Below are 22,620 nucleotides of genomic sequence, written 5' to 3'. Positions count from 1 at the left end.
GGCTGTAGAATAAGGTCATGCAGAATAAAGCATTAATATGTGCTTTATAAGTACTAATAAACAGCCAATATCCTAGTAATATGCATGCTAATAAGCAACTAGTTAATAGTGAGAATTGAACCCTAAAATAAAGTGCTAACAAGACTATATATATATATAATTCTCCACTTTTTGGTGTTTAATCAAATCAACAAACTTGCGAGAATGAGTTTGTGAACATTTTTGTACAAAATGTCAGCTTCTTGCTCAAAATGAAGCACAACATGCCCTTTGAAAATATTTAAATTCAGTTCAGTTGTGCAGAACCTTTATTCAAATGTGTAATGCTTTTCATTAAACATATCAAATGTGTCTTGTAGGTTGGACCAAGTTTGCACGCTTGACTCGAGCGTTGACGAACAGTAAAAGCACCATTCAGCAAATCACACCCGTGAGCAGAACCGAAGTCACTTCGCACAAACAGTCCAGACTCGCAGAGGTGAAAACGCGCACACACACACACACAAACACACAGACAGCATTTGCTTACATCCTTGACTACACAGTACAAGGTTATACAAAACTTCCTCTCACGGAGGACAAACTTGTAATAGAATCACACACACACACACACACACACACACACACACACACACACACACACACACACACACACACACACACACACACACACACACACACACACACACACACACACACAGGACACTGCTGTAACACAATCTCACACGTGTCTGTTGGACAGCAGAAGTCTACAGTTGAGTGCCAGAAGCTGCTATTAATAATTAACACTGATGAGGAGTGTGTGTGTGTGTGTGTCATAACCCCTGTTAATTTTTCTTCTTTTCTCATCTGTCATTTACTGCTTTCACAGTTTTGTGGTGGCATTAAAGAGGTGCAAAATGTGTTATTTTTTGTGTCAGGATGGAACCAATCTTACTAGATATTTTGTATTTTGTCTGAAACTCCGCCACTGAAAAGTTTTTGATGAGGGTGAACATTAAAGATGGCAGGCTGGTTGCTTTTATCATGGTTTAATGTCTCTGATCCATGCTGAATGTGTGTTGTTACAGTGTTCGCAAGGCAGCATTGCACAGGTTAAGGTTTGTTCTTATTCATCAACTCTTAAAAATTAGACTTCTGTAATTATTTCAACCTGAATCTCTTAAAGGAATCATTTGGGTTCAGTAAAAGTTAAACTCAATCGACAGTATTGCTGAAACCATTTAATGTTGAATAACGCAAAAATGAATTTGGACTTTTCTCTTTTTCTTAAAATAATCTGGATTACAGTAAGGCACTATTATGGAAGTGAATGTGGACAATCTGTAAATGTTAAAAATACAGTAAAAAAAAACATGTTAATATGATTTTAGTGCTAACTAACTTTAATGAAAATGCGTAAAACCCTAAACTTTAAATAATTATGGGTACACATTTACAGCTTAAATAATACACTGCTAAATAAGTTTTAGCAGAGCAAATCAGAAATGTAAATGCTTTAAAAATGCTGCTTTAAAATCCCCAAAGATTGGCCCCAAAGGTCTTGTACCTTGTGCAGCAAGTGCCTCAATGTTACCTTCATTTTAAAGAAAATAAGGGACTAGTCAGTTGTGCCAAATGTGCTATAGATGCTGTTGATTGAAGCTTCTTGTATTGAACCTTTGATTTGCATTGAATTCTTTACCTTTTTTCTTTTTGTAAACATTATACTTTGTAAACATATTTTTTCTTGCTTAAATTTAAGATAAAGGGTTTTCTCATGACTTACACTGACAGAATTCAAAAGGTAACCGGAAATATGTCACCATTTTTGCATTTGAATTCTGATCTTCTTTTCTTGCATATTTTTACAATCAATTAAACAATTAAAAATTGTCTTGATTGATATACTGTATGATGTGAAACGGCTTTCTCCCTCCTTCGACTTCTGTTCTTTATTGTGTCTTCTTTTAAATCTCTGAGTACACTTCATGTTCTTTTAATACAAAAATGCATAATATATAGCAAACAGTGTATTGTCCAGGGAAGAGCAGAAATTAATAAGAGCTAAAAATTAATATTGAAATAAACAATTTCCGGAGGGAAATTTCATTTTCATTTCATTTCACTCTCTCTTTTGTCCCTAAAGACAATCCCCACTTATTAGGGTGATTTATAGGGGATTATTTTTTAATTTATATAAAATGATTATTGGAGTATGTTTTACAAAGAAGTACTATTTCAGTATTTCTACTTTACATTTAATTCAATGTGTTACTTGCAATGTTAAATGTAAAATTTACTAGCAATTTCTGAGTGAAAACATTTCTTAAAAGTAGAACAATTTAAAATATGTATAATATAAAGAACTTGATCATACATTTCCCAACAATTAAATTTAAAACAAATAGTGTCAAAAATGTGAAATGCCACTGCCATTGCTTTGAAATGTTAGTATTTTACGTTTTGTCTGTCTCAGATCCTTCAATCTCTTTATAATTTTTTGTCTTTATTTAACTTTTTCTCAGGTGCTTCAGCTGGGTTCTGACATCCTTCCTCAGTATAAGCAGGAAGCCCCTAAGACCCCGCCTCACATCATCTTACACTACTGCACCTTTAAAACCACCTGGGACTGGGTCATCCTCATCTTGACATTCTACACTGCCATCATGGTTCCTTACAATGTCTCCTTCAAGACCAAACAGAATAATGTCACCTGGTTGGTTCTGGACAGCGTTGTGGACGTCATCTTCCTTGTGGACATCGTGCTCAACTTCCACACCACGTTTGTCGGGCCTGGAGGGGAGGTGATCTCGGATCCGAAGCTGATCAGGATGAATTACCTGAAGACTTGGTTCGTCATAGACCTGCTGTCCTGTCTGCCCTATGACATCATCAATGCTTTTGAAAACGTGGATGAGGTGAGAAACCGTATAACCGCCGCTTTGCTCCTGGTTAGGACACAGAGTAAGGAATTGGGTACTGGCCCCATGAAATTAATGACAACACACTTGGAAAAAAGGTTAATAGTAAAATGTCATTTTAGTTGTTCTTCTATTCTGAGAATGTTTGACAGTTTATTGTTATAAGATAAGCTATAGTAGTTTTTTTTCAAGTAAAACTCAGCAGCACTTCAAACACTTGTTTTTTTTAACCTGTCAACCCCTCAAAGATAAAAGATTGAACAATTATTTTCTATGGCAGGGCTTCTCACAGGTTCTCTTCTGAGAATAATGCTTTAGGGTTGTTGTTGAAATTCATTTAAACCTTTGAAGAGCTTGATAGTTTTGGGGCAGAAAAGCTGAACTGGCAGCAATATTTTTCCTCTGTGAGAAAAATGTTTTTGCCAGAAAGAAACCTCAGGTAGTGTCACATAGACATCGTTTTTATTGATGACATAAAGTCTAGTCCGTTTTGCAGTTTAGTTTGGCCAAACACAATCCTTCTCATGGATTTTTACTGTTTGTGCTATCAAGCGCTTTTACATTGTGAAAATAAGGGTAATACTTTTAATAGGTAACTATGCTGGTAGTAATGCAGGACAAATTAATAGTTCTACATTAACTCTTCAGCTACCACTAATGACTAATAATTTAGTAATATAAAAATTTAGAACTGCCTTATTAGGTAATCAATAATTACTCAGTGAGATTTACTCATTACTTTATCTCTTTCCTCAGAAGCTCTCATTTTATCAAATCTGTATCCAAAAACCCTACTTCACTTCGACTTACTCTAAGAAAATAAAGTATTGTTGCAGCTCTTGTTAATTTTATGACAATGGACTGTGTGCAGTCTGTGGGGCTGTCTTCTGAGATGGTATATACTAATACTGGCTGTATACTCATGTGATGATTTGTAAATTTCTTCCTCTTAAAAACCATGTAGATGTCCATGTCGTTTTGTCCTTTGCATCCTCTTCTGGTTTGTTATATATCCATGGAGTCTCTCCAGGTTATGTGCCTTAGGATAGATATTGATTGGTGCAGAGTGGATCATTTTCTCTCTTTCAGACAGGAAGTCAGTGCAGTGAGCTAAACCCCAGACAAACACTGTAAACAAGGTTTCACTGAACGCTGGCATGCTTTCATTCATATATTTTTCAGGGTTTTTTCCCCCTCCCTGACTCTTGGAATTTACATAAAAGGTTTATTTTTATTTTTCAACACAGAATTCATACAGAATCTCTACAAATCCTCCAAATTCTGAGGTCCATGTTGGTCCTTCTTCTCTTCAGTTCACCCCACTCATTTTCTATGGAGTTAGGGTCAGGGAACTGGGAGCGCCATGGCAATTTTGTGCTCAGTGACACATTTTTATGTTAGTTTTGGATAATTTTCTTGATATGAGATCCAATGGCCTATTACAAGATTTATAGTAGAGACCATCAGGTTTAGATTTTTTTTTATCTGTGTGTATCTGAGAATCGATGATACCATGTCCAGATGTCCAGATCCTCTGGCAGAAAAATAAGATCCAAAGATCCAGCAGTATATTTAAAGTCATGAACTGGCTTTAAAAAAAAAAGTATACTGTTGTCTGAGGACAACTAATGACGTTTGTGTGGTTTTTACATTCAAAAACATCAAAACTAAGAAGTAATAGGCTATTTTCTACACTGGTTTCGAGGCTCTCTCCTGAACGCTGGGTTTTGATGGGCGTGCCGCACTGGAGAATTGGAAGTAAACACCCACGGCTAGGATTGGATAAGATTTGCATATTTAATGAGCTTCAGCTCCCCTGTCAGGTCAGGTCACATGAGGAAGGGATTGTTTTGAAAGCGGCAACCGGAATGATTCTCTCGACCACAGGGCTCGTAAATGTCTTTATCAAATAAACACGATGATTTATTTTTCATCCACATGCGATTGATTGGAATTTTATTTTTGTATTACATGGCCTGCCCATACATGTCTGAGTCCGATGTGCTAAAGGTATTTTTTGTTAGACACTGACAGATAAGCAAACCGATCTATAACAATGCAATATTATTACAAATAAAAAACACTTTTTACTCACATAAGTGTGCTGCATCATTCCTGTCGGATCCAATATAGAAGAAACCGCATTGCGTTTTAATCTCAATATGTCTGCAAATCCAGTATCGACCTGAGACTTGTTTATAAACGATTCCGTGATGAAATGAAGCAAACGCACGTATAATGTCAAGATGCGCACATCATCGTTTTCTAGGCCCGGTGTCTATAAAAGCTTTTCTTTGACTAAAAAGGAAGTTTGCAGCTCAGAAACTTACAGGATATTGTTCTATTACCATGACCTTTTATATATCAAAAGCTCAAGGGAAAGTTGATTTCTCAATTCATCACACCTTTAACTGTGGGCATGGGGTATTTTTTCCCCCCGTTTGCACCAAACCCATCTTGTGAGAATTGTGAGAAATAGTTGCTATTTAAAAAAAATGCTATTTATACTTAGGTTCCATGATTGTTAAATGGGCTGCATGGAACAATTGATTTCAATTTAAGAGTGTAATGTGTATCAGAGTGAGGGTTTAAAATACCTCACAGTTGCTTTTGTGCATCTTGAGTTCAGGTCCACTCTTTACCATTTTCCTTGATAACAGAACTCAATTCTGTGTCTGAATTGAACAGCGTGTTGTCTCTGATAAACATCTCAAGCAAAATATTTATTTCAGGATAAGTTTTCATTAAAATCCCATAGCACAAATTTTCCATGTTATCTCACATGAAAGAGAATTTTATATTTAAGATTTTGCTGTAAACATTATGTAATCCTCTGTTATTCTCATGAAGTTTATTCGCAGGCAAGCCAGCATCAGAGAAATAAACACGAGGAGCACACATAACTTCAGGCTTCAGTAACTGCATTATTCATATCCATTTATGTAAAATCTGCATTTTTCGTAATAATGTTTATGATAACAAATTACTTTGCTGGTATTTGTCATTCCCTGTGATTAGTTTTTTTTTTTTCTTACCTTAATTAAAAAAATTGTTTTCTTCATTTGACTTTTTAAATAGGATTGGGGTTTCATAACAGTTTTGTAGTAGGCTATATCTTTACATATTTTGTGTTACCTTTACAGTTACAGTTTCAACGGAGCTGCATTGTTGGTTGAATCTTTTACTTGCACTTTAAAAGAAGGGATAAGATTCAGATGGTCACACCAGGTCATGTTTTAACGCAGGACTAAAGTGCTGCCTGACATAAAATTTTCAGAGGCCTTTTAATGTTGGACGATAATGGGAGATAACAGAGTTTTCTCCTTTGAAAGTGATTCTGATGTCCAACCACTTTCGCACCTTTTTTCTGTCATTTTGGCTCAGCTCACCAACTCCAGTTTTAGAACAAACCGTTTGCAAAATTATATTTTGTGCAATTAGGACTGTGAAGAGTTTGTTCAGTGAGCTGAAAAATAGCTCTCACTGTTTCCAAATGTAGCGTCCAATTAACAATTCTGTCTGCCAAATAGTATAAAATAACTTAGTGGTCTGTATAATTTTTTCATTTATTTTTATTTTACATTGTTCATAAATATACACAAAGTAAAATACAGTATCAATACCAAACAATTTCAATAATCCACTTTAGACATTTTGCTAATTAACTTTGCAACTACATGTCAACTATCAGTCATTAGAGTATGGCAGCGGCTATTTGCACAAGTGCAAATAGCAATAGATGGTATTTATACTAAGTGCAAATAGTGATAGATGCTTACATCAAGTGTTGATAGCAACTTATATGGTATTTACACCATATAAATAATTATTTTTATTTAAATTATTAAATGGAGGCTGCCTTTCCGATGTTATTTTTTAATGAGAAAAGAGAGAAGAGCAAGGTCTGCAAAAGGTGGATTCGAACCTAAAACAATGTTTGATTAGCCATACACTTTACTGATTGCGCCACTGAAGATGTTTTTAAATGTAGTTTGGCACAACCAGGCATTGTTAGGCGGAGCTAGTGCGAATAGCACTTGCCAACAAGGCACACTATTTGCACTTGGTGAATAGACACTCTGTTAGAGTATTAGTAGTCTGTCTGCTTAATAGAGTCAAAACCCCAAAGACTAATTCGCCACTGGTTCCTTTGAGGTTTTTCTAGGGGGGGGTTATAATGGGATTTTTCATTTTATGAGTAAAATAAAGCCTGTGGTGTAAGAATTGGTTTTACTGCGAGACAACAAGCTGAGATCCAACACCCTGCAATAAAACAATACAACTCACTAATCTGGAGAGATCTCACAGAAAGAGTGTAGGACATCACCCTGCCCAAACTTCTCCCCCTCTTCCTCACCCCTTCCCTTCCTCCTGATTCAAATCACAGAATGTCTATATATCACATATGATTTATCTTGTATTCTGTAGCCAGAAACCCCCATGCCAGGAAAGATCATAATGACGACCCAATGAATGGAGAATGGAGCACATTATATAGGGGCAATTTTATTTGTTGTAGCTTTTGTGACTATTGCTAAAATTACACTTGTTATGAGTAAGCATGCGCAACCTTACAAGGTAAAATAGTCGCTCTGCCTCCTCTGTAATATCAGAACTGGCTAGTTTGTGTCCATGAGCTAATGTAATCGAGAACGTTAAGTCTCTGTGCGATACCGGGTCCAGTGGCGGAACGAATATTTGAAAATTAGATAGGCTACTAAGAAAAATCAACTATCTAAATTAATTCACAACTAATCTTATGATCAGCTGTTATGTAACAAACGTAACAAATTTAACGAAGTCACATAAAATTGGAGTCAGATTACATTATGCATGGAGTCAGAGTTACAATGAGATACCCACAATTAAGTAAACTTCACAGAAACGCTGAAAAGGCATACACGCAGAATTCCTTTATCAACTTAATTGGACTCCGTTGTTGGGGTGACAGGTGGAACTTACAGTGGTAAACATAACTTGACGATATTTTGACATTTTGTTCGGCAATGTAAACTGCACACACTCACCCATATAAGTATGACACACCCATTTTCAGTATAGGTGTTTGTGTGATCTCAGTTGTAGAACAAAACGTCAAAGTATCGCCAAGTTATGTTTACCACAGGCTTTATTTTATTCATAAATTGAACACCCCCCGTTATAAAACCCCTATGGTAAAAAACTCTGAGAGTTAGTTGACATGTAGTTGCTATGTTAGCAGAATGTCTAAACCATCTTTATTTTGTTTTTTTTCCAGGGCATCAGCAGCTTGTTTAGTTCTCTGAAGGTAGTTCGACTGCTTCGATTGGGTCGTGTTGCACGTAAACTGGACCACTATCTGGAGTACGGCGCAGCTGTGCTTGTATTACTGGTCTGTGTGTTTGGATTGGTAGCCCACTGGCTTGCCTGCATATGGTACAGCATTGGAGATTATGAGGTCATCGATGAACAAACCAACACCATTAAGACTGACAGCTGGCTCTACCAGTTAGCCTCCAGCATTGGATCCCCATACCGGTACAATGCCAGTGGGACTGGTCAATGGGAGGGCGGCCCTGGAAAAGACTCTCTGTATATAACGTCACTATATTTCACCATGACCAGTCTGACTACCATTGGCTTTGGAAATATCGCCCCAACTACAGACGGAGAGAAGATCTTCTCTGTGGCCATGATGATGGTTGGATGTGAGTGATTGTCTTCTTTAACTTCTTTTTTAGAACAAAATGATCAGGGGAAATAGATTGTCATTTTTTTCCTGATAAATCAGATCACCCTAGGTAAATAGGTAGTTGACAAATAAGCAGTAAAAAAAAAAGCTTTTTTTTGGTAAAACACTTGAAGAAAAAACAGTTGTGTAGTGTGAAGTCTAATGTTTGAAAAAAATAGGGGTCACTAACTTTGTCAATTCTTTCACGGTTTTACTGAACATTTTCTCCTTTACTCAACATTTTACTGAAATGTGCCCTATTGTGTGACGCAGAAAGAATTAAAGGTGCAATATGTAGGATTTTTGCAGTAAAATATCCAAAAACCACTAGGCCAGGCCAGTGTTATATATTTTGTTCAGTTAAATACTTACAATATCCCAAATGTTTTCAACTATTTGTGAATTGTAAGACAAAAAGTGATTTTAACCAAGGAACAAAGATGTGTGAGGGAGTCACCTGTCAATGCAGTAATATCCGCTTTACCCTTGGTTTCAGCTTTTACTGCCATAGAAACCATGGCAACAGACATGGACAATTGCACAACGTCTAGCACGCTGATGTAGTTTCGTTCAAACATTATGGGACATGGCAAGCAGAAATGTAACAAAATGAGAAATCAAAAGAGGACCAGTATTGATGTGCCATTTTCGAGATGGCGAGAGCTTCACAACATATTTTGACTTTTGACAGAGATGCCGTTCTTTCATATGCTTTATTAGACAGTTGAGCAAATGTACATAAAACAAATCAGTGTTATGTAGCTCAACACGATGAAATATTAGAATATCATCAGTATGATGTTCTAATGTTGATGTAGCTTACTGCTGGTCTCATATAGCCAACAAACACACAGAATAACATTATAACTTTCAACACTTAAATGCGGTTTAGATAGTGTAGACCAAGTGAAACCATTGCTTTTACTCAGGATTTTAATTCATCAAATATACTGACCTGTATGAATAGTAATTCAGCAGTTGTGGTGTGGGTAGTTCGGTAGAATGAAATGTCCTCATTTCTTTATACAGGACTTGCACGTGATGCGCTGATATCTGTCTCTTAGTAGTCTTTTCATACCACAGTCATGTTAAAAAAACATGAATGCATTCAAACATTATTTCCCCATAAACATTATTAGATCCATCGGTATGATGACAAGTTTCATGATTCCACGCTCATTCACTGGATCACCAATCCACACCTTTGTTTTTGTTTTAAAGAGGTTAGCGACCCCTAGTAGTGAAAAAACACATATTGTAGCTTTAAGAATATAGGGGTGTCACACCAAAGGAGAATAAAACTTAAAGCTGCACTATGTAACTTTTCCGTCTGCTAGAGGGCGCCTATTCTAAACAAAGGCATAGTTTGATGACGCCAAGTTTGAGCTCAGAATCTTGGGACATGTGGTCTTCACCTCACAGCCAGTGAAAAAGAAACGGGATAGGACTCAGGCAGAAGTCATGTTCATGGATGCGATCATTAATGTTACTGTAGTATGAAGCCGAGTGTTGAGGGAGCTGGAGCGATTGCTGCACAAACACATGGCTCGCGAGCAGCGGGACTTTTATTATGACGGGGGACAGTCGCTGGCGCCATTTCCTATGAGGTAACGCAGCTCTGTTTCTCATATCAGATACATTTAAGTGTGTTTAAAATGATGTTATGACGTTACTCTGTGTGTTCGCTCAGCGGCTGCTGTGAGTGACACTTGTTGCACACTTATGCAAACTGAGGGTAACGCAGATGTGACACGACTGACAGGTGACACGATCCTCAGACGTCCCGGCTCCTTGATTAAAATAGCAATTTTCTCATGATTTACAAATAGTTGGAAACATTTGGGATATTGTAAAAACTCAACTGAACAAAATATATAACACTGTACTGGTGGTTTTTGGATATTTTACTGCAAAAATACTACATAGCTCCTTTAACACTTTTATAGTGGTTCGAATTGGTGAACAATTCTGAGTATAAATCTTACAATGTGCACCTTATGGGCTTCACAGTAACATGACCTTGAATGAGATCCTTCAACTAATTAAACTTTTCAGTGGAATTGTCCGATTTAAAATCAGGATATGGTTTCATACAGGAGGACATGGTTTTAAATGACAAAATGTATCAAGTTCCTACAATTTCAGAAAGCTATGGATGAAAAAAATATTGTAATTTACTAAAAAAGACACTTGTAAAATTATAACTGGGGTGTTTATTAACATTTGTATGCTTTTTTGTTTTTATTTATGAAAGTTGTAATTTTTTGAACCTTGCTTGAGACAGTCTTTCTGTGTTTCTTTCTTTAGAAAAAATTCTAAAGACAAAGCATATCAATAGGTCCATGTAAGACAAAGAAATGTTTAACCATTTACTGCATTTTAAATGATAATACTAATTATATTAATTTTTATTTTGTGTGACATGTCACATCAACGTCAACGTCAAGGCCATGTCAGGTCAACAACCCAAATATTAATATTAGGTTAAACGGGGTCTCTTTTCTTCTCTTGCTATTTTACTCTTTTTCTGTTTATTCTCTCCTCTGTCAGAATTACTCAGACCAATCTCATCTGGCCCCTCTATCCTCCAGACAGCAGTGCTTTGCTTCTAGTGCATCTCCTTCAGAAATAACTCAGAGACAGTAATGGAGAGAGATGGGTGGAGAGAAGGGCATATAACTGGCCAGAGTGAAGGAACGAGGCCAGTCGTTGTTAATGTCCTTCTCCAGATCTGTGTGTGCAGTGAGAAGTCACTCTGGAGACTAAACAAATATGCAGTAATAATTATCCGCATGTTGCTCTGAACCGCAGAAACACACATTAGAAACCTTGCTAACATGGCTCTTGAACCATGTTTTTAGGAGGCTTTTAGAAGTTTATAATTTTTCTTTAGTGTGCAAGAAAACCTAGGTTCAAATACCAAAACACACAAACGCGTAATCACCCGACGTGAAGCGGGTGGTTGCCTCCACGGAGAGTGCATTCAAATCTCACTCATACATACATATATGAGGGATAATCCACAGCTAGCTTTGCATTAAATGATTTGAATGCACTCCACGGGCAAAAAAAAAACATTCAAACCGTGTAAAGGTTCTGTATGTAATTTTTTTGACTGTACCTAAAGCACAAAAATACCATAAAACGTTTGCAGAGATTAAGGAAACATGCTAAATTCACATACTTGTTTCTCAGCCAATGCTACAGCCAGTTATTCGACTTTGAAATGTGCATTCCGTGTTAGAATGACTGTTTTTGTTTTGTTTCATGTGATTCCGCCCACTGCCGATTTAACCAGTAGTAATTTGCCCCCAATAGATATATTTCATAATATTTTTATTTAAAGCTACACTGTGTAACTTTTTTAGTTTATTCTTAGCTAAAAAAAAACCACTTAGTTCTTTCAAAAATATATGTGCTCATTAATGTATATTTACTTCTTTCACGTAATAAAGTATTCTGGTAAGTTTATAATATGTCATTGAAAATACATACGGGTGAGGGGTTCAAATGCCGGTCGCCATGTTGCCCCTCCATCTTGAAAGTACATTAGCCAAAGAGGGACATACCCATAAATTCAAGCTTCGCCTTTCGCGTTTTAACACTCGATGGCACTCATGGAGGAGGTGGAACTGGAAGTCATGTTAATCTTGGACTAAATCGGCCACCGTAGGAGTTAAAACGAAATTGGAAATATCGCACAGCTAGTTGGGGGAAAATATCACAGTGTAGCTTTTTTTTTAAAAATGCAGCCACGCTGAGCAGAAGAGACTTTCTTTAAAAACAGCAAATCTTAACAAACCCAAACTTACCCAAATTAACCCAAATGCTATTATATTAATATTATATTACTTTTATATTTTATTACAGAAACATTATTTATTAATTCTATTATATGTGCAGAAATATGATTACTTGTGGCTTACAATCCATTTTTGTTCCACTCATTTCCTCTTTCTTTTTTTGAAAAATCCCCATTAGATCTGTGAGTCATAAGGTGTTTTCTTGCTTTTGACCTAGAAAGCGGTTTCCCTGACCTGTGATATTCTCTAATATCATCACTCAGGTGGAGTCATTTTAGAGCTCATTACAGTAATGGGTCATTGTGAAGCTTTAAGAGGATAGTCGAATGAGCTGCTGATGCTGATTTGGTTTCTGATGCATGAAATGTAGGAACAGCGAGATACAGCTGTCAGGGTGACGTGCATGTGGCAAATACATGTTACTTGATGTCAGAATAATATTAGAACGAGGGATTTCTCCTATAATGACATTATTAATGCCATGTAAGGCCAGAAACGAGTATGTTTTGGGCTTAAGGCATTTTAATGAGATTCTGTTGATCTACTTTTGATGTTGTGAGGTCTTCAGAACACTTTGGTTTAATCAAGGGGAGATGATCACACACGCCCAATAAAAACAGCAGTACATAATTAATGGAGAGAATAATTGTAGTTAGCTGTTCTGATGACTCTTTGATGAGGCTCATACACAGCGCAGAGCCCCATTCTCTCTTTCTCTGTCTGTAATTATCTGAACGCATTGTTCTCATCTCCAGATCCTTCAGTCAAGATCATTTCTCTTTTGTTTCCATGTTTCGCTAAAGATCTTAATCTCCTGTCTTACTCTGTCTTTCTTTATTCACGTCTTGCCGACATCTCTGTCTGTCTGTGATAGTGAGGTCATTTAAGGCCTCATTCTGTGTGGTAGTATTTTACAGCCTCCCCTGAGACTCTCCCTCAAGCACCATCTGTTCTAGAACTTTCTCTATTTCTGCCCCAAAGATACACCTGGATAAAAAGTTTAAAACCTTACTGGGTGATATGTGGGGTGAAATATGTTTATATTGTACTAAAAAATGTCAGATAAATTCCTCATGACATGTTTTTATTTATGCCAAACTGTTCAAAACAAGCTTATTTTGATCACAAGTTCTCAGTCCTCATCTCTGACTGATACTGAAGTCACTATGAGGAACTGTCACATCCAGTTAGGGCTGGAAAATATATCAAATATTCATGACATCTTGCAAGTGAGTTAAGGAGATGATTTTAATGCACATCATATTAGCCATTAAAGACTTATTAGACTTTTTCAGTGCATTTCTTTCTTGTATGGGAGTGATAAAGGGGTCATAAACTGCATTGTTTTAAAATGTTTCCTGGGGTGCACTTATAATGTTAAAATGAATTTTACATCAAAATTGCCTTAATTTAGAAATAAAAGGCATTTTTGCTACCCAGATTTAACCCTCTGATTTGAACAGTTTAATGGTCTGTGTCTGCTGTGAGACTTTAGTGTAGACACCTACTGCTGGGATTGGCTAACATCTTTATATATAAAATAGCTAGGTATTACATTTAAAACTCTCTTGAAAACTTTTTCAAGACATCTTTACTATTACATCTCTCAAGGTTAAAGGTGCAGTGTGTAACTTTTAGAGGCATCTTGTGGTGAGGTTGTGAATTACAGTCGGCCACTGCTCTTCCCTTCCTTTCAAAGCACATAAAGAAGAAAATCATACATTTTTGTCCTTTGTGGTTGCCGGATAATTGTCAGAGAGAGCAAAGACTGACTAGCGTTTTGTTTTTTCATCCTACTAAGAGAAACAATGTGAAGTTGACAATTTAGTCACTAGTTTGATTTACTGACACAGAGACAAACAACATCTGACTGTAAACAAATCATACATATTAGAAATCACTGATCACAGATCAGGTATTAGAATTTCCACGGTTACTTTCATGTTGTGGCATTACTGTCGAGTCCATATCGTGAAAGTTTGCTTGCAAAGTCTGCACCGAAGTTGCGAATGATTTACCAAAGAATCCATAGTGAAATGTACCAAATACAAATAAATAGTGCTCAACTGAGTTGTTCACATTGTTGAAAATAAATAACCACATTCCTAGCATTAGGATCCATTGGAAGGTAAGATTATTTGTAGTCCATCCTGTACTTCTCTCCTCGTCATCTCACCAACACGTCAGTGAGTGGGGCCAAAATTGCAGTGATATAGGCATAGATATGCACATTCCACAATGAGTCGTTCACTGGGCTTGGTAACTATAAAAGCTGTTTTGGACTAACAAGTAAGTTTTGAGTTCTGAAACTTGCTGGATATTCTTATAGTACGATGACCTCTTAGACAGTATGTCAAAAGCTCAAGGAAAATGTGATTTCTCAGTTCATGACCCCTTTAAGATATACTAATAGCACCTTTAATAGCAAAAATGACATTAGAGTTCACACCTTTAATGCATCAGCTAAAAAACGTTTCTCAAGTCTTTATAATAATTTCTTTATTTTTATTGAAAATAAATGCCTTTCCGATCTGATTTGTGCTGGGAAAAGGTAGTAGAGCGAGTTTGGCGTGGATTCGACGTGGATTCGAACCTTGGGTCTCGGAACTTGATGCCATACATCTTACCCCTACACTTATTGCTGCTGTAGAAAAATTGGTGTTTTCCGTAATTTTATCTGGTCCAACCAGACGTTTAGTAAACAAGCTGATATATTTGTACATAATGTAAATGGCATCTACTCCAGTAAAATCTTTCTGGGAGAGGACCCACCCACATTTTCTTCCGACGCCCATGGCCTCCATCATCCATTAATGGAAGAAGTTTGGAACCACCAGGACTCTTCGTAGAGCTGGCAGCCTGGCCAAACTGAGCGCTTAGGGGAGAAGGGCCTTAGTCAGGGAGGTGAAGAACCTGATGGTCACTGACAAAGCTCCAGTGTTTCTCTGTGAAGAGAGAAGAACCTTCCAGAAGAGCAACCATCTTTGCAGCACTCCATCTATCAGGCTTGTATGGTATTGGCTAGACAGCACATGACAGCCTGTCTGGAGTTTGCCAAAAGGCCCCTAAAGGACTCTCAGACCATGAGAAACTAATGATCTGGTCTGATGAAACAAAGATTGAACTCTTTGGCCTGAATGGCAAGCATCATGTCTGGAGGAAACCAGGCACCGCTCATCACCTGGCCAATACCATCCCTACAGTGAAGCATAGTGGTGGCAGCATCATGCTGTGGGGAATGTTTTTCAGTGGCAGGACCTGAGAGACTAGTCAGGATTGAGGGAAAGATGAATGCAGTAATGTACAGAGACATCCTTGAAGAAATCCTGCTCCATAGCGCTCTGGACCTCAGACTGAGGCGAAGGGTTATCTTCCAACAGGACAATTATCCTAAACAAGCAGCCAAGATAACAAATGAATGGCTACAGGACAACTCCCTGAATGTCCTTGAGTGGCCCAGCCAGAGCACAGACTTGAGCCCAATTGAACATCTCTGGAGAAATCTGAAAATGGCTTTGCACTTCCCATACAACCTGATGGAGCTTGAGAGGTCCTGCAAAGAAAATGGGAAAAACTGCCCAAAAATAGGTGTGCCAAGTTTGTAGCATCATACTCAAAAAGACTGTAATTTGTGCCAAAGTTGCTTCAACAAAGCATTGAGCAAAGGCTGTGAATACTTATGTACATGTGATAAAAAATAAATTAAAAAAATGTTTCAAATTTTATTCATGTTGTCATTATAAGGGATATTATTTATAGAATTGTGGGGAAAAAACTATGAAATTAATCCATTTTGGAATAAGGTTGTAACATAACAAAATGTGAAAAAAGTGAAGCGCTGTGAATACTTAACGGATGGACTGTATGGCCAAAAGAGTCTGTCTGTGCTCTCTTTCTTTCTTTCTTTCTTTCTTTCTTTCTTTCTTTCTTTCTTTCTTTCTTTCTTTCTGACCGACCGACCGACCGACCGACCGACCGACCGACTAACTACCAAATTAATCATGATTAATCACTTCCAAAATAAATGTTCGTGTTTACATAAAATGTGTGTACTGTTTTATAATTATTATGTATACTGTATATAAATATACAAACATGCATGTATATATTTAAGAATTTGTTTTTCTTTTTATAAAAAATTTATATTCATATATAAGATAAATTATATATACAGTATATACATGCGATAATTTTTTTTTCCAGCACTACTATAATTACTTTCAATAAAGGTGAGTCAGATGGCTGCATCAGAAACTGAATCAAAAAGATACTCTTACTCAATGTTCAGCCTTCTGACTCCCTCTTGTTTTCCGTTTCTTTCTTTCTATCTGTCTTCTCCTCTAACTTTGTCATTTTATTTGGCGTTTTATTATCCATTTTTATCTTATATTCCATTCATTTCACTTTTTTCTCTGTTCCTGTTCTTCTCTTATTGGTTGTGAGTTAAAGTATTTGGAAAGCTATTTCAGGGAAGGTTGCCATAGAGATGAGGAGCGGAGATACTATGGTAACACATGAGAGAGGCAATAAATACAGGAGTAGAAGTTTACATTGTGTACATTCAGAGAAATGTTCGACTGTTCGTCTTCAGTCCTCCTATAAAAGATGTCCCACTGTAAAATTTTAAAGTACTTAAAAACAAAAAAATATATTTGTTTGTACTTGTTCTAATTTTCTGTTTATGTTTTTACAAATGACATCCAGTACCTTTCATTATTACAAGCTTTTTGGGTAATGGGTTTGAAAATAAATGATTTGACTTAATTAATAAAAAAATGTATTATTCTTATTAAAAGTGACATTTAGAAACACTATATACATGTTTAAAATATCAATTTTTCTTCTCTCCTCTTGTCCTATAGCTCTCCTTTACGCCACCATCTTCGGTAATGTGACAACCATTTTCCAGCAGATGTATGCAAACACCAACCGTTATCATGAAATGCTGAATAATGTGCGAGACTTCCTCAAGCTCTACCAGGTGCCCAAAGGCCTCAGTGAGAGAGTGATGGACTACATTGTCTCCACGTGGTCCATGTCCAAAGGCATCGACACAGAGAAGGTGAAACTGAACGGTTGCATGATTGAAGTTTTTAATGTTATTATTTTTGGAAAATTCTACATTGGAAATTCACATGTGCACAGGTGCTCTCCATCTGCCCAAAGGACATGCGGGCGGATATCTGCGTGCACCTGAACAGGAATGTGTTCAACGAGCACCCAGCATTCCGACTGGCCAGTGACGGATGTTTGCGCTCTTTGGCTGTTGAGTTCCAAATGATACACTCCGCCCCCGGTGACCTCATCTTCCATGCAGGTGAAAGCGTGGACCTGCTCTGCTTTGTGGTGTCAGGATCACTAGAGGTCATCCAGGATGACGAGGTCATCGCTATACTGGGTTCGTTTGGTAACTGTTTTTGCACTGATTTAAGCCGGGTTTACACTCTATGATTTTGGCCATCTGAGACAAATTTGGTGAATCCTAAAAGATTCCTCTGATTTAAAATCTGAAGTCTTTGATCGCTTCGTTTTTTCCTAATTTCCCTTTTTTAATGAAAGCCATGATCCAAATTAATGCTAGAGATTGCTCTTATTTGCTAGCAATTTCTATTCCGCATGTAAATGCAGCTCTCAATCACCAAACATGTCACAGATTGATGATTCTTGCGTGCATCAATTTTTTGACTCTCATATAGTCTGACATTTATGACAACTGATCCTACAGGGTGACATGGCTTACAGCGGGGATCATATTCAGTCTGACAAGCAACAATCGTAAAGGACTATTATAAATCGTACAGTGTGCACCCGGCTTAATACATGCTCTGGACATTTTGTCCATCTATTAGTATCTCTCAATATCTACTATGTCTTTCTGTCAGAGTTTGACTTCTACATTAGAAATGCATTTTGGTTGTCATGGTGATAAACAACTATTTTAAAAAGCAGTCCCTGAGATCTGTGACACAACATAACAACCAGCATATGTTTCTCAGAGATTAAATGATTTCTTTTTGACATCATTCATTTGATTGTGACTTCCATTACAAACACTATCTCACTTTTAAACTTTCAATCCGCTGCTTCACTGAAATCGCAAAAGATTATCATTCTCCCTTTAGTTGTCATAGGAATGGAACCATACAGCGCCATTAATCATTCATTTCTAATAGCTGCTAAGTTGAGGCCTTGTCTCTCCTCCAGTTTAGTAGGAAGCCTAGACCCACAGTATCTCTCTCTGTACCCAGGAGGGTGGTGGGTGTCTGGGCAGAGGAAGATGGGCTCCTGGGGAGCTGAGTTAGCAAGGTGTCTTGTTGTGCTGCTCTACAGGAGACGTATGAGAAGAAATTATGTCATTAGTCACATCTATCCATATGGCTCACATTTACCCAAAACAATTTTCACTGGACTATCTTTAACAGAACTGCTGTAAATGTGCGTATGGGAAAAAAAATCATACCCAACTGTCACTTGTTTACTTAAAGGTATCGTTCTCCCAAAATGGAAATTCTATGATCATTTACTCACCATCATGCAGTTCCAAACCTGTATGTTTTTTTTTCTTTCTTTTTTCTGTGGAACACGAAAGAGGATCTTTCAAAAAGTATCTGTCTACATTAATCTGGATACATTTGAGTAGTTTGTAACACTTTATTTGACAGTGTCCTTGTTACACGTGTTACATGTAGTTACTGTAGTAATATTTATAAATGCATAATTACATGCAACTAACTCTAAACCAACCCCTATTTCTAACCCTATAGTAAGTAAATGTAGTTACTTAATATCACTCAGTACTTAAATCCGTAATTACACTGTAACACCAACACCTTCAAATAAAGTGTAATCCAGTGTTTTTGTAGCAAAATGCTCTCCGTCCACACAGTTGCTTTTCCACACTGAAACATTGGATAACGTTTAAATCATTTTACTGTAAATGTAAATATAAATTTCAAATACCTACATTTTCAGTTGACTACATTGAAAAAACAAGCTTTTTTTATTTTTATGTATGCACTAATTAATCCAGAGAGCCTCTTCAAATGGCTCTGCTTTCCCAGGACAAAAACGCTGTTTCAGTGTGGACAGAATACCAAAATGTAGGGGAAAAAAAGGTGTGTTTTCAAATATATCCATATTATTCTAGATGATGTACTTTGCAACTACCAGTCATTAGAGTAGAGCTTAATATTTGCTAGCACTTTATTTTGATGGATCCCAACAGAAATCTACTGATTATAAAGCCTCATTCCACCAAAATTACTGGAACAATTTGTCCCAGGAGCTTTTTTTTATAGGAAAGTTTTTCTCTCCCAGACCTGTTGCTCTGCATTTCCATGATGGTCTAAAGCAGTGGTTCTCAAACCTGTCCTGGGGACCCCCAACCAGTACACATTTTGCATGTCTCCCTCATCAAACACACCTGATTCAAATCATCAGCTCATTAGTAGAGACTCTAAGATTTTAATTGGGTGTGTCTGATGAGGGAGACATGCAAAATGTGTACTGGTTGGGGGTCCCCAGGACAGGTTTGAGAACCACTGGTCTAAAGTACCGTGAAGTTTAGGCAAAATAGTCCGGTGACGTAGAACGTCGCAGGACTTTACAGTTCCCGCTGGATTTTTGTCCTCTACATATAAGCTTAATAAAGCCTGAACCTCGTTATTGGTTGTATATTTTAAACTCCATTGTTGATTTGAATAGCAATCAATTCTTACTGCCAACATTCGCAACACACTTTTAAAAATGGTGGTTAAAATAAAATGCTGCGTGGAATCAACCAATCAAAATGCTGCATGAACTCAACCAATCAACGTGTTCAGTAATACTACCTTCATGTGCTAACGGAAATTTTCTACCCACTTCTGAAGTTGTGATTACGAGCTTAGGGCAAATTTTTACTTGGATATTTAATTCCGATAGCATGTGAAGGCAGCATAAGTAACTTTGAAATGTCATCTTATTCTACTAACCCTAACCCCTAGCAGTCTATAATAATCAAATAAGAGTTAGTTGACATGTAGTTGCAAAATTACTAATGGTCATGGGTGTTGGAACAATGTACCAGACCGTACCAGACCAAGTATGTACCAGACCGAATCAGAACGCAGATGGTTCCTCATTTTAGTGCCATCGAACGTGTTTTTGGCATGCTTTGGCTGGCGCTGAGCCAGAGACAGACACACTCAGCGCTCGGCATATATCACAACGGTTCAGTGTTTTGCACATAAGTAGCAGCAAAAACACGCTGATGTCTATGGAAGTGGCAATAACTCTTTTCTGACAGTTATAATTTGACTGTGTTTTATTCATATCAGACGCACATTATATAAGTTACTATAGTTTACTATATTCTTCTCCGAGTTCACCGGTCACCGGTCACCGGTCGCGTTCTAAAATACAGCTCTGGATAAAATTAAGAGACCACTTAACATTGAAAAATCAATGTTAAGTGGTCTCTTAATTTTTTCCAGAGCTGTATTTAGCCAAAGAATATGGTCATATTAATGCAAAATAATGCTGAACTGAAGCTGGTTTGTAGCAGACCAAGTATATATACTACTTTGTTGTTATTAGTGCTGTAATATCACTAGTATTAGTGCTGTTATTTAGTGTTAAATTAGGCCTATTGTAGTTGGGTTACAGTTTTAAGAGTACTGGTTTTACACCGGAATTGTATAAAACCAAAACGATACCCAACTCTACTATCAAAATAGTGTAACCAAAGAAAATCACACAGAAACAACATAAGGTAAATAATACATTTCATTTTTGGGTGAACTATCTCTTTAAATTTAGTTTGATCTCAGAGCCTCATTTTCTGCTGTATATTTGCATATCCCACCTAACATTCTCAACCTCCTGTCTACACACACTATAAAATATTACAGCCCAGATCCTGAAGGTATGGGTTCAACTGTACCCACGTGTAACAGAGTGCCATGGTAACATGACTCCTTGGAGACCATGTTTGGTGACTTCTGTCTGAGATCAACTGTAAATCCCCACAGTCTCTTCGGGGATACGACTGCTTTTAAATTCTCAGTAGAGCCCTTTACAAAGTCTCTGTAGACCAGATCTGCTGCACACAGCATGTTTGAATCAAAATAAACATCCAGACCGTGTGAAACTCAACTTATTTTTTTTGTATTATAATACTGTTTGCATGAATCTTGGAAATCCATTTGTAACTGGTATTAAGTTCAAATTAATTGTTGAAATTAAGTTTATATTGTATTAAAAGCAACTTACCAGCTCTTGTGCATGCAGCCTACAACATATTATTAGGGTTGACATGAGAGTGGTTTGCTTTGTTATAAAGATGACACCAGAACAATGATATTCAGGAAAAGAGGATTTTTCAGTTCTTCTTGTACAGTTTAATGGCGCTTGACAAGCCAACTTCTGGTGTATAATGGTGGATTTTTCAGTTTTGCTTAGAAAGGTTGATTGGAGCGCATGTGTGAATGCATTCCAAGCAGCTGCTAATTGTGTTTTAATTAGTCTGGCATGTGCAGCCAATTAAATATGTTTTGCTACTAGAAATAAGTGTGTAACACCTGTGACAGACTGTGGTGAGATTATGCTGAGCTTAGCATCTAAAATATTAGACTGAAAAAAAACAAAAAAACTGAACCAACCAAAACAAAAGCTTTTTTGATTTGCCATATTTCTTGTGGTAGCTGCATGTTCAGCACTGCTGCGTCCGATGGAATCAGTGCAGTGTTGGCACTTGAAGGTTGATGGTCTATTTTGGGTCTCTGGCGCCAAGTATCTGTGGAAAGTGATGGGAGAGATCAGTGTGCCATTGATCTTCGGTGTCTCAAACGAGTAGAGACAGCTACACTCCTCTCTGATAATACCACATTTATCTAATGCAGCAATTATCCTGCTTTTTTACTTTCTCTCAATGTTTCTTTGCTCTTTCACTCAGTTCTGAAAATAAGAGATAATTAAATAATGATACCTGAGCTTTAAGTTTATTGTCTTTTGTGCTTTACACTTATTGCATTTCTGAAGAGTTTTGAGTTTCTTGTGGCTTTAAAATTTAAGGTTGGCATCAAATGGTAATCCACCCTATTTTCTAAACAATTGTGAACAATTCATCCAATCTTTTCTTTTTTTCCAGCTTGTGATTTTGTAACTCGACTCGACTTTCCAGTGAAACGTCAGACTTCTCCAATCATTTAGTCTACATAAACCC

The 22,620-nt window shown here is 37.1% G+C and overlaps 1 protein-coding gene and 1 long non-coding RNA gene across 4 annotated transcripts in view; one reads left to right on the top strand and one right to left on the bottom strand.

Moving 5' to 3' along the window:
- kcnh5b (potassium voltage-gated channel, subfamily H (eag-related), member 5b) overlaps positions 1–22,620 on the top strand; it is a 77,143-nt gene that overhangs the window by 31,192 nt on the left and 23,331 nt on the right. For 2 of the 3 annotated variants that reach the window (XM_067420928.1, XM_067420930.1), the window contains 5 exons: positions 360–478; positions 2,508–2,900; positions 8,161–8,590; positions 17,279–17,478; positions 17,562–17,814. In XM_067420928.1, coding sequence (XP_067277029.1) covers positions 360–478; positions 2,508–2,900; positions 8,161–8,590; positions 17,279–17,478; positions 17,562–17,814 — 1,395 coding nt within the window. The remainder of the gene's footprint in view (positions 1–359; positions 479–2,507; positions 2,901–8,160; positions 8,591–17,278; positions 17,479–17,561; positions 17,815–22,620) is intronic. The other variant, XM_067420929.1, reaches the window with a different exon arrangement.
- Positions 18,637–21,806, bottom strand: LOC137044691 (uncharacterized). Its single transcript, XR_010898631.1, has 3 exons — positions 21,669–21,806; positions 21,344–21,498; positions 18,637–18,740 (listed from the first exon to the last, which is right to left on the bottom strand). It is a non-coding gene; the product is annotated as an uncharacterized lncRNA (long non-coding RNA).

Source organism: Pseudorasbora parva, chromosome 17 (genome assembly GCF_024679245.1).
Source record: "Pseudorasbora parva isolate DD20220531a chromosome 17, ASM2467924v1, whole genome shotgun sequence".
In the NCBI taxonomy this organism is placed as follows: domain Eukaryota; kingdom Metazoa; phylum Chordata; class Actinopteri; order Cypriniformes; family Gobionidae; genus Pseudorasbora; species Pseudorasbora parva.
This window is presented reverse-complemented; position numbering and strand designations above follow the sequence as displayed.